Here is an 18,767-nt window from a genome sequence, read left to right as displayed (position 1 = left end):
TCTCACTTTACTTTGCATCAATTCACCTAAGTCTTTTCAGGTTTTTTTTGGAAAGCATCCTGCTCATCATTTTTTATAGCACAATGGTATTCCATCATAATCATATCTTGTTCACAATCACAACTTCTTTAGCTATTATCCAATTGATAGACATCCCTCCAATTTCCAGTTCTTCGTTACCACAAAAAGAGCTGCTATAAATATTTCCGTACATATAAGTCCTTTTCCTTTATCTTTCTTTCTTTTTTCCTCCAATCTCTTGGGGATACAGACCTAGTAGTGGTATTGCAGGACCAAAGGGCATGCACAGTTTTATAACCCTTTGGGCACAATTCCAAATTGCTCTCCAGAATAGTTGGATTAGTTCACATCTCCTCAACGGCGCATTCGTGTCCCAGTTTTTTTTCCAAATCCCCTCTACCATTTGACATTTTCCTTTTCTGTCATATTAGCCAATAAGATAGGCGTGAGGTGGTACCTCAGAGTTGTTTTAGTTTGCATTTTTCTAACCAATAGTGATTTAGAGCATTTTTTCCTGTGACTACACATAGCTTTGATTTCTTCTTCTGAAATCTGCCTGTTCATATCTTTTGACTGTTTATCAATTAGGGAATGATTTGTATTCTTATAAATTTTTCTCAGTTCTCTATATATTTGAGAAATGAGGCCTTTATCAGAGAAGCTTGCTGTAAAAAATTTTTCTGAGTTTCCTCCTTTCCTTCCAATCTTGACTGCATTGGTTTTGTTTGTGCAAAACCTTTTTAATTTCCTGTAATCAAAACTATCTATTTTTTATCTCATAATGCTCTCTATCTCTTGTTTAGTCATAAATTCTTCCCTTATAGATCTGACAGATAAGATATTCCATGCTCTCCTAATTTATTTATGGTATCAGCCTTTGTGTCTAAATCACGTACCCATTTTGATCTTATTTCAGTATATGGCGTAAGGTGTTGGACTATATACTTAATTTGTACCAAACTGCTTTCCAGTTTTCCCAGCAGTTTTTGTCAAATAGTGAGTTCTTGTCCCAAAAGCTTAGATCTTTACATTTATCAAACACTAGATTACTGTGGTTATTTACTACTATATATTGTGTACCTAATCTGTTCCACTGATCCACCACTCTATTTCTTAGCCAGTACCAGATATTTATTTATTTTTTAGTTTTCAGCATTCATCTTTACAAGATTTTGAGTTTTAAACTTTCTCCCCTCCTTCCCCTCTCCCATCCCCAAGATGGGGTGCAATCTGATATAGGCCATACATGTACAGTCATATTAAACATATTTCCACATTAGTCATGTTGTAAAGAAGAATTAGAACCAAAGGAAAAGACCACAAGAAAGAAAAAAAAACATAAAAAGGAAAAAAATAGTATGCTTCGATCTGCATTCAGACTCCATAGTTCTTTCTCTAGATGTGGATAGCATTTTCCATCATGAGTCTTTTGGAATTGTCTTAGATCCTTGCATTGCTGAGAAGAGCTGCTTCTGTCAAAGCTGGTCATCGCACAGTGTTGCTGTTACTGTGTACAATGTTTTCCTGGTTCTGCTCACTTTGCTCAGCATCAGTTCATGCAAGTTTTTCCAGGTTTTTCTGAAGTCTGCCTGCTCATCATTTCTTATGGAACAATAGTATTCAATTACATTCATATATCACAACTTGTTCAGCCATTCCCCAGTTGATGGGCATCCCCTCAATTTCCAATTCTCTGCCACCACAAAAAGAGGTGCTATAAATATTTTTTGTACATGTGGGTCCTTTTCCTATTTTTATGATCTCTTTGGGATAATTGTGTGATTTTTGTTGTTTTTGTTATTGATATGATAAGTTATACTGAACCAGCCCTGCGTTCTTGATATAAATCCCACCTGGTAATAGTATTTGATCTTTGTGATATATTGCTGTAATCTCCTTGCTAATGTTTTATTTAAATTTTTTTGCATCAATATTTATTAGGGAAATTGGCCTATAGTTTTCTTTCTCTGTTTTTGTTCTTCCTAGTTGAGGTATCAGCACCATATTTGTGTCATAAGAATTTGGTAGGACTTCTTCTTTGCCTATTTTTCCAAATAGTTTATGCAGTATTTGAATTAATTGTTCTGTAAATGTTTGGTAGAACTCACTCATGAATCCATCTGGTCCTGGGGGTTTTTTCTCAGGGAGCTCATTGATGGCTTGTCTTTTTCTAAGATAAGGTTATTTAAATATTTTATTTCCTCTACTGTTAATCTAGACAATTCATATTGTTGTAAATATTCATCCATTTTACTTAGATTGTCAGATTTATTGGCATATGATTGGGCAAAATAGCTCTAATAATTGCTTTTATTTCATTTTCATTGGTGGTGAATTCACTTTTTTCATTTTTGATACTAGTAATTTTTTTCTTTTTTAAAAAATCAAATTAACCAATGATTCATCAATTTTATTGGTTTTTTTTTTAATAAAACCAGCTCCTAGTTTTATTTATTAGTTAAATGGTTTTCTTTCAGTTTTATTAATCTCTCCTTTGATTTTCAGGATTTCCAATGTGGTTTTGAATTGGGATTTTTAATTTGTTCTTTTTCTAGTTTTGTTTTGTTTTTTTTTAGTTGCGTACCCAATTCATTGATCTGTTCTTTTTCTGGTTTATTGATACAAGTGTTTAGAGAAATAAATTTTCCCCTAAGGACTGTTTTGCTGCATCTTGTAAATTTTTGTATATTGTCTCATTGTTGTCAATATCTTTAATGAAATTATTGATTGTTTCTATGATTTGTTTTTTGGTTCACTTATTCTTTAGGATTAGATTAGTTTCCAATTGATTTTTAATCAATATTTCACAGAGTACATAGCCAGAGATTAAGTTGAAGTTAATACTTTGTTGTGTCATGAGGATAAACCTTACTCAGGGTGCTTTGATGGATTCTCTTCCACATACATTTGGGGAAGAGTTGAGGGAGCTGCTGGACAATGTCAAAAATTTTATAGTTAATATGGTCTTCATAAGGACCTTGAACAATACAATTCCTTTCAGACTTCTGTAAAAATTCCACATAAAAGATATCAGCTAAAATAAGACTTCTTTTCTAATGACTGCTTTCACAGCTTATAATCCTTACCAGTGGCATAACATGCATACAGCTGGTTAGGTACATCTGCTTGATCTTTTCTGGACATATCCTTTCCAGTAGCAAACCTCATTAACAGGAACTAGGAGAGCAACACATTAATTAAGTAGTTTTCGTGCAAGCTGCCCATAATTTTCCTTCTGTAATATGTCAAATTTAGGATAAAATGATTGTTATCTTTGGACAAAGTGAGAATGGAAATTTGAGTAATTGAGCCATTTCTACTTTCTACTTGGTCAGTTCACTCATATAGCAGGGCTAAATCTGTATGTGTATAGTCTGGGAAGTCCCTGTGACCAGGAACTTTTTCTTAGTCTCCTGAGACCTTTCAGAAGAGATTCAGCATAAGAATTCCTATCTGTTTGAACAACCAATTCGTGCTTTTCACACAGATAAGCCAGGAATGCTGATACCCTTTAGAGTCTGACAGGGAGTGATACACTCAGTGGTTGAGTCATTGACCACATTTGTTTTGTTTTGTTTTTAAAAAATTGTCCACTAAGATCTTTTTTTTCTGAGTCAGATTTGAAGGATTGAATGGTTTTGTTGTTTATACCCCTAGCAAATATAGTGACAAAATTCTCCTCACTATAGATCACACTATCTTTGGATTTCTTTAACAGACCAGTCTGATGACAGATCTGAGCTGCAATATCTCATTATGGGGTAAGCCAGCAGCACAAAAGATGAGAATTTTATGCATCTTAGCAATGCTGGTTATGCTGTTTATTGCTAAAATGCCCATCTGAATAATTTCTTCACGGTAGATTTGACATTGAGGGTTGTTTGGCTATTTTAATAATGTCAAGAAAATCATCAGCTAGGGCAGTTGGACCTCTATTAATAGGGTTTCTGGATTCATTGAAAATTCTACTAATGGTGTTAAAAAAATATCTCACATAAACTCACATTTTCTTAGTTTCACTGCCTGAAATTCCTTTGGATACCTGAATTCCTGCTTTGCTACCACCAAGTTCTCTTTGTGCCATTGGATAATGTCAAGTGAATAGTCTTAGCATATCTGGGAAACTTAACACAATCTAATATTCTCAAAAGACCATTGACTTATGATTTTGTGTTGTAGGTGAGGTGGGGCTGGGACAGGTATTCTCTGCTGATGACCAGTGTTACTAACCTTACACGGGACTTAGGCAACCTAAATAGAACCTCATTCATGTTCTCCAAAATCACTCAGTGCTCTGTTATCTCCTCCATCCTAGTGGGCCTCATATGTATTTATTTGGATCAGTTTTACACTTGAAAAAGTATGTGGCATTCTTATTTAATCACACCAACCCTGTGAAATAGGCAGGGCATTTTATTTATAGATGAGGAAGACAAAGCTCAGGTAGTTAAGTGAATGCCAAGGTTAGTAAATGGCAAAATCAAGACTATAATTCAGGACTTTTGTTTCTAGTCCAGGTACTTTCCACTACATGTTGTTGCTCCTGGTCTGAATGGTACACGAATGTGCATATAACCTCATAAAATGCCTCATTTTACAGAGATGAAAGACACCTTGAGGAAAAATTTTTGAAAAATGTGTTGAAACAAAATAGTTCTAAAATCATTTGACCAGCAGGGGGAGACAAGAGATCCATTATTGGGTTGGGGTGGTGGGGTTGCTGGCCCTCTCTTGTTCTTATGTAAGATCTGGAAAACAGTGATAAATCATTTGACATAACATAAATATCTTTAAAATACATAATAAAAAAGTTTAATGACATTAGATACTATGCATGGTGTCCATATAATTTTTATTGATCTCTCTTACTTTTTTACGTGGCCACCATTTCCCTCAGAATCCCCTCCCCTCCAAAGGAAAAAAAAAAAGAAAATCAGTAAAACTGACAAATACATCAAAAAAGTCTGAAAATATGTGCATTATACCAAACCTGCAGATTTTTACTCCTATCAGGGGCCAGGGAAGGAGTGTCTTCTCAAATCTCTTCTTTGGAGTTATGATTGATTGTTCTTTGCAGTTTCACAACATTCGCTTTTGATTGTTGTGTGATCATTTCCATTTCCAGTGTTTTAATATATTATATAGTATATTGTTTTCTTGCCTCTGATTACTTGACTCTGCATCAGATTGTGTAAATATTTTTACGCTTTTCTGTATCTATCATATTTGTTGGGTTTTTTTATCACAGTAATATTCCATTGCATTCCTGTTCCACAATTTGTCTAGCTGTTCCCCAATCAATGGACATCTTCTTTGTTTCCAATTCTTTGCTGTCACAAAAAGTACTGCTATAAATATTTTGGTGTAAATAGGGACTGTCTTCTTATCAATGACGTCCTTGGGGTAAAATCCTAGTACTGGAATGTCTGGCTCAAAAGGTCCTGAAATTTTAGTCACTTTCTATTTGAATAATTCCAAATTGATTCACAGCTTCATTAATAATATACTAGTATGCCTATTTTCTCACAACCCCTCCAATATTAATAATTATTTTTTCTTGTCTTTGCCAATTTGCATGGCATAAGGTGGAAACTTCAAGGTTGTTTTGATTTGCATTTCTCAATAATATTAGTGATGCAGAGCATTGTTTTATATGGTTAACAGTTTTCAGTTCTATTGAAAACTGTTTGTTCATATCTTTTAACTACTTACTTATTAAGGAATGGCTTGTAGTCTTTCATTTATCTATTTATTTACTTTGGACACAGAAGCCCTTATCAGAGAAATTTTATACAAAGATATTTTCCCATTTGACGACTTCCCCTTTTATCCTAGGTGCCTTAATTTAGTTTGTGCAGAACCATAGTTTCATGTAATCAAACAGTTTCATGTCATCAAAGTTATCCATTTTATATTCTGTAATTACCTCTATCTCTATTACATCTTCTACCCAAGTATATGATCAACTTCTCTTCTAATTTTTATATCATTTTTAATAAGATCACATATCAATTTAATATTTATTGTAGCATATGATATAAGGTAATAATTTTAAATGAAAGATGAGATCCAGGTTCATAATCAAGTTATATTGATGTTTCTGCATGCCCAGGACCTTGTCCTTGATTAAAGTGAGAGAAAATAACTACATGATTATTTTACAGGCTATTGTTTTACCCTGTTCTTAAAATAAAATCTTTTTTAAAATTATATTTAATTTTCTTTTAACTTTCAGAAGTTGGAATCTCTAAAGAAGAAGCTCTAGAAACATTGCAAGTAATAAGGCGGGAATGCCCCGTGGATATGTCAAAATATGCTTCTGTGTCCATATCAGGCAAGAACTGTACAGCATTGGAACTTCTTGAGCAAGAACACACCCAGGGCTATATAATTACCTTTTGTTCAGCGCTGGATAATATTATGGGGGGTGGAATACCCCTAACCAAAACAACAGAGATTTGTGGTGCACCAGGTGTTGGAAAAACACAATTATGGTAAAAGAAAAATGTCACTTTTTTTTGTTTTTGTTTTTAGGCAATTGGGGTTAAGTGACTTGCCCAGGGTCACACAGCTAGTAAGTGACAAGTGTTTGGTCTGAGGCCGGATTTGAACTCAGGTCCTCCTGACTTAAGGGCCGGTGTTCTATCCACTGCGCCACCTAGCTGCCCCGAAAAATGTCACTTTTAAAAAATGTGCATAGTAACATGTAAAATTATTTAATGGGCTTCTGGGTTGTAGCTCTCTGTTCAGTAAAAAGAATTTTTTTTTAAGCCTAGAAGCTTTTATTTCTATGTATGTATAAAATAAAATTAGAGGTGGTTCACTTTTTTCCATTACCCCATTTGATAAATATGCATTTTTGTTTTATTATGGGAATTAGACCATAAGAAATGCTTTAGTGGATTTCAGCATTGTTGGAAACAACCTAATATTCTGCTGGCATGTTTTCTAAGAGAAAATGTTCGGTTATTCAATCAACTAGCATTTAAAGTGCCTGCTATGTTCTAGGCACTATGCTAATTGATGGGGATACAAAGGAAGGCAAAAAGCAAATAGTCCTTTCTCTTGAGATTCTCACAGTCTAATAGGAGAGAGAGTCAATATGTAAACATGTATAGAGATTGTCACTCATATCATCTTTAAAAGGTCAGGGGCTTATCCTTAACGTTTGTAATTTGCATTTATGCCATTTTAATATTCTTCATGAATGTATAAAGATAGAGGATAGCGTAGTATAGTAAAGGGCTGGCCTTGGGTTCAAGTTCTACCTCTGGCATAGACTAGCTTAGTGACCATGGGCAATCACTCAACCTCTCAATGCCCCCAGGCAAATCTCTTAAGTTACAGTCTTGACAATCTTTATCTCATTGGTAAAGGGCATTTCCATGCCAGGAGTTTCTCATGCCAGTGAAATCACAGGTTCTCTTCTCCAACTTCCCACCAAAAATAAAGTGTTATTTCATACCACTCCCCAACCTTTCACCCCACCTGTCATCACACTATTCAGTGCTTATGTAACTATAATCCTTATCATTTCTTATCTGCCCTGGGTCTTCTATTCTGAGGGAAGATAGGGGGGACGGACTACCTTTCCCTGAACACTTTTTCCAGAAAGCCCCAGCTGTTATCTGTTATACTTCCTGCTCCTCTGGCCATCTCATTACTAGCCTCTTTGGTCCTCTCCCCTCACCCCCAGTCTTGAACCGTGATCACATCAACTCTCTTCTTCCTAGATGAAGTCTACCCATGTACTCCTTATGGCCCATTTACCATCCCAATAACTTTTCTGACCAAAGTGCCCCTTCTGTGGCCATCACTTTTCATTGTGTGTTAGGACAATAGAATTAGAATGTAATTTTTATTTTAGAAAAAAACATAAGCTCCTTGAGGGCAAGAGCTGTCTTGTCTTTGTTTTTGTATCCCCAATGCTTAACATTGTACTTGGCACATAGTAAACACTTAATAAATCTTTTTTCATTAATACAGGAATTATTTCTCTGCTTAACTCTAAATGTTGCTTAGAAAATATTTTATCTTATTCTTTAAGATCTCATTTTTACATTAAATAAATTTGTTTTGTTGTGATGCCAGCCAGAAATAACTACCAAATATAGGTTCATCAATTTAAAGCCATGCCCTGCAGGCTCTAATAGGGTAAATTTAAAGAGAGAAAGTTAAAATCTGCACTTTGCCCAAGCCTGGCCCAGGTAACTCCAAGGGAATCCAATTGCCAGTGTCAAGCTTACCCCTCCCTGAGCTTGAAATTGACAAGTCTGCCTCCTTAGGCCGAACATGATGTTTAGTGGCCATGGGCCATGAGTGACACTCACTTCTTTTGACCTTTGTTTCTCTTCACAGCATGCAGTTGGCAGTAGATGTACAGATCCCAGAATGTTTTGGAGGAGTAGCAGGTGAAGCCATATTCCTTGATACAGAAGGAAGTTTTATGGTTGACAGAGTGGTAGATCTTGCCACAGCCTGTGTTCAACATCTTCACCTTATTGCAGGATCACACTCAGAAGGGGGTGAGTTTAGAAGAGATGTTCATTCCTGTAGGACAGAAGATGAAAGTAAATGAGTTCCCTAGAGCCTACATACACTTGTAATTAAAATAGTTATATTTAGATGCTGATTCTTAAAATTTGTTGTGAAGTAAGTAAATTAATGGTTTTTAAATGGCTTCTCTCCCCCTCCCCCATTCTTTTCATGCCTTTAGATGTTTTGACATAAACGAGTACTTTTCACAAGTCACTTATTTTTCCTTGAATAAGTATGTACAATCTTCTCTACTAGGAGCTGTCTTCCTTAGTTACCCATGGCCTGGAGGGCCCCAGCCCATTAAGTGGGCAGCTTTCCCATGCTCTAGGCTGTCAAGATCTCCATGCCCAATTTTCTTGCCCATGTCCCTTTTCTCTTTTCCCTCCTAGCTGGACAGACCTTTCCATCCCCGTTCTTGCCAGAGGGAACCTAGAATCCCTACTTCCTTCCTGCCCCTAGTCCCCGATAAAGCTTCCTGTCTTATGTACGTACCCTTAGGATCTTTGGACCTTTCCATGTACCCCAAAACTGAACTCGCCTTTGTGCGTTGTTTTCCCCGAGTAGAAAGTGAGCCTCTTGAGAACAGGAACTGACTTTTTCTGTTTGATCCTCAGCATTTAAAATAGCGCTTAGTATATTTTGTTGTTGTTGTTCAGTCGTTTCAGTTGTGTCCAACTCTTGGGGACCCCGTTTGGGGTTTTCTTGGCAAAGATACTGGAGTGGTTTATTATTTCCTTATTCAGCTCATTTTACAGATGAGGAACTGAGGCAAACAGGGTTAAGTGACTTGCCCAGGGTCACACAGCTAATACGTGTCCAAGGCCAGATTTGAACTCAGGAAAAGCAGTTTTCCTCACTCCAGGCCTGGTACTCTATCCACTGCACCACCTAACTGCCCCACTTAGTATATAGGAAGTACTTAATACATGTTTTTTTCATTTGTGGTGAAATATACGCTTAGAAAAATTATTCTTAAAATCCCGTTCATGTGTTGTATAGAGTACAGTGTTGCTTGTTACTTTGAATAGACAGTATACAGTTCAGTTTGGCATTTATTCATTGCTTGCTTTGTGCCAAAAGCACACAACACTTGCTGTGCTAGACATATATAAAATATGGCATAGCCCCTGCCTTCATGGAGTCTGATAAAATTATATGACACATGCACATAAATGTAAAGTGAAATATTTTATTGACCACTACTCTATGTAACCTACTAGGATTAAAATATCTACTTTTGTTGTTTGTTGAAAACATTAAGCAGATTTAGCGAGTTTTTAAAGTAATAGCTATTGGTATGATACAGTGAAACATGCCAGATTTGGAGGCAAAGGACTTGTATTCAAATTCCACCTCAGCTACTTAAATGTATATATGATTTGAGCAAGTCACTTCTACCTGGGCCTCAGTTTTCTCATATGTAAAATGAAGGGGTTGTATTAGATGACCTCTAAGGACCCTTCCAATTCTAAATCTTTGAATTTTTCTCTTCTTAAGTGTATTGGTTATTTTTTTTTTTTTAAGGCAATTGGGGTTAAGTGACTTGCCCATGGTCACACAGCTAGTATATATCAAGTATTTAGTCTGAGGCTGAATTTGAACTCAGGTCCTCCTGACTTCAGGGCCAGTGCTCTATCCACTGCACCACCTAGCTGCCCCAAGTGTATTGGTTCTTAACGTACCAAGCTGCCTACCTATGTCTCTGAAACCTAAGAATTTCATTTTCAGCTGGTCTACTTTGAAGAGGAAGAGAATGTTGTGTTTTTGTTTTGCATCTTTTTCTGATTTAATTTCAAAGTATTACACTTCAGTTAGCAAACATACTCATAAATTTTTGCCCTTGAAATGTCTTGGTATTTAAAGGCACATGAAGAAAAAAATGCATGTGGAATAAACATTAAAACATTCTTTTTCTGTTTGTGAAACACAAAGGAAATCATGATCTAGCCATATTAATAATAGCTTACATTTTTATTATTAATACTTTAACTTACATTTTTATTACCTTTTCAGGGCTTATAAAATATTTTTCTTGTAGCAACTCTGTGAGGTAGGTAGTACAGGTATTATTATTTCTATTTCGCAAATGAGGAGAAGTTTCAGGGGGTTTAGATGATTTGTTCGACCTTACACAATTTGTAAGTTATTGAGCCAGGACTTAAGCCCAGGTCTTAATTTATGGACACAGTATAGGTTTTTACCCAACCTCTTACAAATGTGAGGGAGAAGTAGATCACAGACATTGTGATTTTTTTTCAGGATCCTAGTATTCAGTAGAAAAGCTGAAAGTAGAACTCGAGACATAACTCAGAGTTGGATCTTTTAACCAATTGGTAATGTAGTCCAGAGAAACCAGGAGTCCTCAGTCCTTTGCTTCCATTTTTGTAACTTTTTTTGGATTTAATAGGAGGTACAACCTTTTCTCTTATTTGTTATTGAATTTATTATTTTCCCATCCTCAACAAAATAATAAGATTATAAATAAATCATTATCTAAGGACCTGTTGTTGTTTATTTCAGAGTACCAAAAAGCATTGGAGAACTTCTCCCTAGAAAGCATACTCTCTCATATTTATTATTTTCGTTGTCACAACTATACGGAGCTACTGGCACAGGTTCATCTCCTTCCAGACTTCCTTTTGGAGCATTCAAAGGTATGGGACCTTTGGACATGTTTGAAAATCACAGGCCATAAGCATAGTGACATCAAGTTAAGATAAAAGCAGTCTTTCTTAATTCTTTAGGCAGTCAGAACATTTTTTTTTCTTTTCCCCCTTGCCACCATCTAAACATTTAATTTTTTTGTTCTGGGTGATGTAAACCACCAATTGTTCACATTTTCCTCCTTTGCCTTCTCTCTTACCACCCCCACAACCATTTCCCTCTTTTCATTTATTTACTACCCAATGATAGTCACACTGTCCTTTTGCCTCCTGAGGTACTTCGTTCTGAAAATAGGTTTACTGTATTGCCTTAATTATTGAGAAGTATGTGTTCTGCAAATTAACACTTTTAAAAATGCCTTTTCTTTTCATAGGCTTAGTGAAAGCTTTCCTTCCCATCTACTGCCTTTCCTTGCCCAATTAGAACCTATGCTACTTGGTGCAGGTGGCCATGTAGGACAATATACTTTGGAAGCTGCCTTCTATTCAGATAGGGAATACAGTGGGGATCTAATTTAGTATACTTTGGGTACTTCATTTTGAGTTTACTTATGCCTCAGGGAGGCATAACCTTCTTTCCCAAAAGTCCAACACAGTAGGGCTAAGTGACTACTCCTCCTGGGTGAGTGTTTGTTTAAAAAGCTGCAAAGGGTTCTAACAAAAGAAGTTTGGTAGATTAATATACTAATCCCCAAATGCAGGATGTCCGTACTACTTCACCATGTGATTGAAGATTTTCATAGAGTTAGGCTACTTTGCTTTCTTTACTGTATTTAATTTTGTGTACACCTAACAAAACAGAGGAGTTAAAATGCAGGTAGCATTTTCACAGAATCCCACCAGGATGCATGCAGTAGCCACACAAAATGTTCTGGAATTAACTGCCAAGATGGAAAGTAGTGACTACCTGTAAACACTTTTGTTTTGCTATGGTTGTTAACACTAAGCCTTTTTGGAAAAAAAAAAATTGTTTTGAAAAAATTGTATTTTTTGGTTATTAAAATTGTTATTTTTTATTATTTATTTTTGTTGTTTTATAAGTTCTGAACTGTCTCCCTCTTTTCCTCCCCACCTCATGCTGGAGAAGGCTACATTTGACACGTGTGTGTGTGTGTGTGTGTGTGTGTGTGTGTGTGTGTGAAATATATATGTAAAACCATACTATGCATACTTCTATTTATCATTTCTTTTTCTGGAGGTGGACAGTATCTTCCTTCATAGGTCCTTTGTAGTTGATTTAAGTATTTATAATACTCAGAATAACTTACTCGTTCATAGTTAATTTTTGAATAATATTGCTGTTATGTATACAATATTCTCTTGGTTCTGCTCATTTCACTCTTCATTATTTCATGCAAGTTTTTCCATGTTTTTCTAAAATTGTCCTGCTCCTCATTTCTTACAGCACAGTAGTATTCTATCACAATCAAATACCACAACTTGTTTAGCCATTCCCCATTTGTGCATCCCCTCAATTTTCAATTCTTTGCCACTACAAAGAGAGCTGCTATAAATATTTTGGAATATATAGATTTTTCCCCTTTTTCCTTGATCACCTTAGGAAACAGACTTAATAGTGGTATTACTGGGTCAAAAGGTATATACAAATTTATAGCTCTTTGGGCATAATTCCAGATTGCTCTTCCAAATGGTTAGGTCAGTTCACAGTTCCACCAACAGTGTTTTAGTGTCCCAATTTTTCCACATTCCTTCCAACATTTGTCATTTTCCCTTTCTGTTGTTTTAGCCAATCTGATAAGTGTGAGATGATATCTCAAAGTTGATCTAATTTGCATTTCTCTAATCAATAATGATTTAGAACATTTTTTCGTATCATTATGTAGTTTTGATTTCTTCATAGAAAAACTGCCTGTTCATATCCTTTGACCATTTATCAATTGGGGAATGACTTGTATTCTTACGAATTTGACAAAGTTCCCTATATATTTGAGATGAGACTTTTATCTGGGAAACTATCTATAAAAATTTTTACCCAATTTTCTGCTTTCCATCTAGTCTTGGCCACATTGGTTTTATTTATATAGACCCTTTTTAATTTAATGTAATCAAAATTATCCATTCTACGTCTCACTGTTCTCTTTTTATCTTTATTCATAGATTCTTCTCCTATTGATAAGTCTGATAGGTTATATGTTCCACGTTCTGAGTTTCTTACATCTCCCTTTACATCTAGGTAATGTATCCATTTTTACCTTATCTTGGTAAATGGTGTGAGATAATGGTCTATACCCCTTTTCTGCCAGACTGCTTTCCAATTTTCCCTACAATTTTTACGAAATAGTAAGTTCTTATCCCACAAGCTTAAATCTTTACATTTGTCTAACACAAGGTCACTAGAATCATTGACTACTGTGTACTATGTATGTCTGCTCTGTTCCACTGATCCACCTTTCTATTTCTTAGCCAGTACCAGATAGTTTTGATAATTACCACCATATAATACAGTTTAAGATCTGGTACTGCTCAACTTCCTTCCTTTACATTTTTTTTTCCATTAATTCCTTTGATGTTCTTGGCCTTTTGTTCTTCTAGATGAATTTTGTTGTTATTCTTTCTAGCTCAATAAAATAATTTTCTGATAATTTAATTGTAAGAGATGGCATTGAATAGGTAGATTTGTTTAGGTACAATTGTCATTTTTATCATATTGGCTCTGCCTACCCATGAACAATTAGTATTTCTCCAGTTATTTAAATCTGAATTTATTTCTATAAAGAATGTATTATAATTATGTTCATCTAGTTCCTGGGGTTGCATTGGCAGGCAGACTCCTAAGTATTGTCTACAGTTACTTTAAATGGAATATCTCTTTCTGGCTTTTCTTGCAGGGTTTTGTTCGTCATAGATGGAAATGCTGATTATTTATGTGGGTTTATATTTTATCCTGTTACTTTGCTAAAATTATTATTTCAAATAGCTTTTTAATTGAATTTCTAAGATTTTCTAAGCATAACATCGTACCGTCTACAAAAAGAGATAATTTTATTACTTCATTGCCCATTCTGATTGCTTCAATTTCTTTTTATTCTCTTATTTGCTATTGCTAGCATTTTTTTTTCCTTTTCCTTTTTTGGCTAGGCAGTTGGAGTTAAGTGACTTGCCCAGAGTCACACAGCTAGTAAGTATCAAGGTTCTGAGGTCCGATTTGAACTCAGGTCTTCCTGACTCCAGAGCCAGTGTTCTATCCACTGTGCCACCTAGGTGCCCCTATTGCTAGCATTTCTAATACAGTACTGAATAATGTTGGTGACAATGGGCAACCTTATTTTACTCCAGATCTTGTTGGAAAGGCTTCAAGTTCATCTGGTTCATCCCCATTATGATTAATGCTTGCTAATCATTATAGGTATCATTTTAAGGAAAAATTCATTTATATCTATGCTTTCAAGTATTTTTAATAGGAATGAATGTTGTATTTTATCAAAAACTTTTTCTGCATGTATTGATATAATCATATCAATATAATCATATGATTTTTGTTAATTTTGTTACTGATATATTCAATTATATTAATCATTTTCCTTATGTTAAATGATCCCAGCATCCCTGGTGTAAGTCTCACTTGATCATAATACATGATCTTTGTGGTATATTGTTATAGTCTCCTAGCTAGTGTTTTATTTAGAATTTTTGCATCCATATTGGTTAGTGCAGTTGGTCTGTAATTTTCTTTCTCTATTTTTGCTCTTCCTGATTTAGGTTTCAGCACCATATTTGTTTCATAAAAGGAATTTGGTAGGACTCCTTCTTTTCCTATTATTCTGAGTAATTTATTTAATATTGGGATTAGTTGACCTTTAAATGTTTGTAGAATTCACTCCCTGTCTGATCCTGATGCTTTTTTCTTTTTTTTTTTGTAGTCATGCAAAACACTTCCATAGTAGTTATGTTGTGAAAAACTAAGTATATTTCCTTTCATCCTATCCTACCGCCCATTTATTCTATTCTCTCTTTTGACCCTGTCCCTCCTCAGAAGTGTTTGCTTCTGATTATCCCCTCCCCCAATCTGCCCTCCCCTCTATCATCACCTTGTTCTCTTGTCCCCTTCCTCCCTTATTTTCCTGTAGGGTAAGATAAATTTCCATACCCAATTGTGTATGTTATTCCCTCATTAAGCCAAATCCTATGAGAATAAGATTCACTCTTTCCTTCTCACCTTCCCCCATTTCCCCTCCACTGTAAAAGCCTTTTCTTGTCTGTTTCATGTGAGATAATTTAACCCATTCTGCCTCTCCCTTTCTCCTTCTCCCAGTATAATCCTCTCTCACCCCTTAATTTTATTTTCCAGATGTCACCCTTCATTTTTAACTCATCCTGGGCCCTGTGTCTATCTATCTATCTATCTATCTATCTACATACATATAATTTTTTCCCTCCCACTACCCTAGTACTGACAAAGGATTCATGAGTTACAAATATCATCTTTCCATACAGGAATGTAAACAGTTCAACCTTAATAAGTCTCATACGATTTCTCTTTCCTGTTTACCTCTTCATGTTTCACTTGAATCTTGTATTTGAAAGTCACATTTTCTATTCAGTTCTGGTCTTTTCATCAGGAATGCTTGAAAGTCCCCTATTTCATCGAATGACCATTTTTTACCCTGAAAGATTATACTCAGTTTTGCTGGGTAGGTGATTCTTAGTTGTAATCCTATCTCCTTTGCCCTCCAAAATATCATATTCCATGCCCTCTGGTCCCTTAATGTAGAAGCCCTGATTCTTTTTTCTTAGGAAGCTCATTTATGGCTTGTTCAATTTCTTTTTCTAAAATAGGTTTATTTAGATATTCAATTTACTCTTCTGTTAATCTAAGCAATATATGTTTTTGTACATATTCTCCCATTTCACTTAAATCGTTAAATTTATTGGCATATAATTGGGCAAAATCAGTCCTAGTAATTGCTTTGATTTCATCTTCATTAATGGTATATTCACCGTTTTCATTTTTGATACCAATGATTTGGTTTTCTCTCTTTTTTTAAAAATATTAACCAATGATTTATCTATTTTATTGGTGTTTTCATAAAACCAACTCCTAGTTTTATTTATTAATTCAATGATTTTCTTACATTCATTACATTAATCTCACCTTTAATTTTGTCGGATTTCCAATTTGGTGTTTAATGGGGAATTTTTAATTTGTTTTTCTAGTGTTTTTTTAGTTGCATACCCAATTCATTGGTCTTTTCTTTCTCTATTTTATCGATTTAAGCATTTAGAGATATAAATTTTCCTCTGATTACTGCTTTTGCTGTATCCCATAGGTTTTGGTATGTTGTCTCATTATCATTCTCTTTAATAAATTTATTTATTGTTTCTGTAACTTGTTCTTTAACTCACTGTTTGTCTAAGATTAGGTTATTTAGTCTCCAGTTAATTTTTGATCTGTGTTTCCATGGTCCCATATTAAAAATCATTTTATTGTTTTATGATCTGAAAAGGATGCATTTAATATTGCTGCTTTTCTGCATTTAACTATAAAGCTTTTATGCCTTATTATGTGGTCAGTTTTTGTAAAGGTACTGTGTACTGCTGAAAAAAATATATATATATTCCTTTCTATTCTCATTCAGTTCTCTCCAGATGGCTATCATATCTAGCTTATCTAAGATCCTAGTCTCTCCTTGACTTCTTTCTTATTTATTTTTTGGTTTGATTTATCTTGTTCTGAGCGGGAAGGTTGAAGTCCCCCACCATTTTGCTATCTATTTTAACCTATAATTCATTAAGTTTTTCCTTTAAAAAATTGCTCTGGTATTTGGTGTACATAGGTTTAGTATTGATTTTACTTTATTATCTATGGTACGTTTTATCATAAAGTAGTTTCTTTCTTTATCTGTTTTAAATTCAATCTATTTTAGCTTTAACTTTTTCTGAGATCATGATTGCTATACCTGCTTTTGCATCAGCTGAAGTATAATAAATTCCACCCCAGCCCTTTATTTTTACTCTGTGTGTATCTGTCATTTTAAAATGTATTTCTTATAAACAACATATTGTAGGTTCTGGTTTTTAATCCATTTTAAACCCATTTCTGTTTTATTGGTGAGTTCAACCCATTCACATTCAGAGTTATAACTACTAGTTGTGTATTTATTTCCCTCCATCCTATTTTTCTTCACTGTTTATTCTTCTCTCCCTCTCTTTTTACTCTATCTCTCCTCAGACATCTAACTTACTTCTGACCACTGCCTCCTTAATCCACCCTTCTTCTAAGAATCCCTCCCTTATCCTCTCCCCTTGTCCTCCTGTTCCTTAATCTAGCCATCCCTCTAAGAGTCCCTCCCTTATCCTCTTCCCTTGCACTCTTATTTCTTGATCTGCACACTCTTCTAGAGCCCTTCTCTTATCCTATCATCTTGCCCTCTAATTTCTCTTTAAGTTATGAAGACTTTTGTACCCTTCTAGATGTGTATGTTATTCCTTGTTTAACTCAGTTCTGATGAGAATAAGGTTCTCACGCTATCAGACCTCCACTTTCCCTTCCACCCTGCTCTGTAACAGTTCTTCCATTCACACCTAATTTGTATGAGATAATTGCTCCATTTTACCTCTACCCACCCAATTTTATTTTTTAGGATCATCTCATTATACTCAATTCAGCCCCACACCTTCTATCTATTTATACTCTTTCAGAAAAACTACTCTAGGGGCAGCTAGGTGGCACAGTAGATAGAGCACCAGCCCTGAAGTCAGGAGGACCTGAGTTCAAATTTGGCCTCAGACATATAACACTTACTAGCTATGTGACTCTGGGCAAGTCACTTAACCCCAATTGCCTCACCAAAAACAAAAACAAAAAAACTACTGTAGTAATGATAATATTTTTAAGAGTTATAGATAATGTTTTCCCATATAAGAAGTAAACAGTTTGACTTTATTAAATCTAAATCCCTTATAATTGGTCTTTCATGTTTACCTTCTTATGTTTCTCCTGATTTTTGTAGGTCAAATTTTCCATTCAGTCCTAATCTTTTCCTAATGAATACCTGAAAGTACTTTAATTCCTGAAATATGCATTTTTTTTTCCATGCAGGATTACTCTCAACTTTGCTGGGTAAGTTATTCTTGGTTGCGAACCCAACTCCTTTGCTCTTCAGAATATCATGTTCCATGTCTTTCATTTTTTTTAATGTAGAATCTCCCAAATCTTCTGTTGTCTTGACTGTAGTTTCATAATATTTCAGTTTCTTTCCAGTTGCTTGTAGTATTTTCCCCTTGATTTGGGAGCTTTGAAATTTAGCTATAATGTTCCTGTGAGTTTTCATCTTGGGAGATCTTTCAGATGATGATCAGTGGATTTTTTCAGTTTCTGTTTTACTCACTAGTTCTAAAACTTAGGGCAATTTTCCTCAACAGTTTCTTGAAGTATAGTGTTTAGACTCTTTTTTTGATTATAACTTTCAGCAGTCCAACAGTTTTTATGTTGCCTCTTCTTGATTTGTTTTCCATGTCAGTTGTTTTTTTAATGAGAATTTTCACATTCTCTTCTGTTTTTTCATTCTTTTTTTTTTTTTATCA

General features: G+C 34.9%; 1 protein-coding gene across 1 annotated transcript in view; it reads left to right on the top strand.

Annotated features, from left to right (window-relative positions):
* Positions 1-18,767, top strand: part of RAD51C (RAD51 paralog C) — a 68,386-nt gene that overhangs the window by 9,324 nt on the left and 40,295 nt on the right. Inside the window, exons 2-4 of the mRNA XM_027870358.1 lie at positions 6,257-6,515; positions 8,380-8,546; positions 11,080-11,213. Coding sequence (XP_027726159.1) covers positions 6,257-6,515; positions 8,380-8,546; positions 11,080-11,213 — 560 coding nt within the window. The remainder of the gene's footprint in view (positions 1-6,256; positions 6,516-8,379; positions 8,547-11,079; positions 11,214-18,767) is intronic.

Source organism: Vombatus ursinus, unplaced genomic scaffold (genome assembly GCF_900497805.2).
Source record: "Vombatus ursinus unplaced genomic scaffold, bare-nosed wombat genome assembly UNPS02014797.1, whole genome shotgun sequence".
Lineage (NCBI taxonomy): Eukaryota > Metazoa > Chordata > Mammalia > Diprotodontia > Vombatidae > Vombatus > Vombatus ursinus.
The sequence above is the reverse complement of the archived record's forward strand: the minus strand, read 5'-3'. Positions and strand labels throughout refer to the sequence as shown.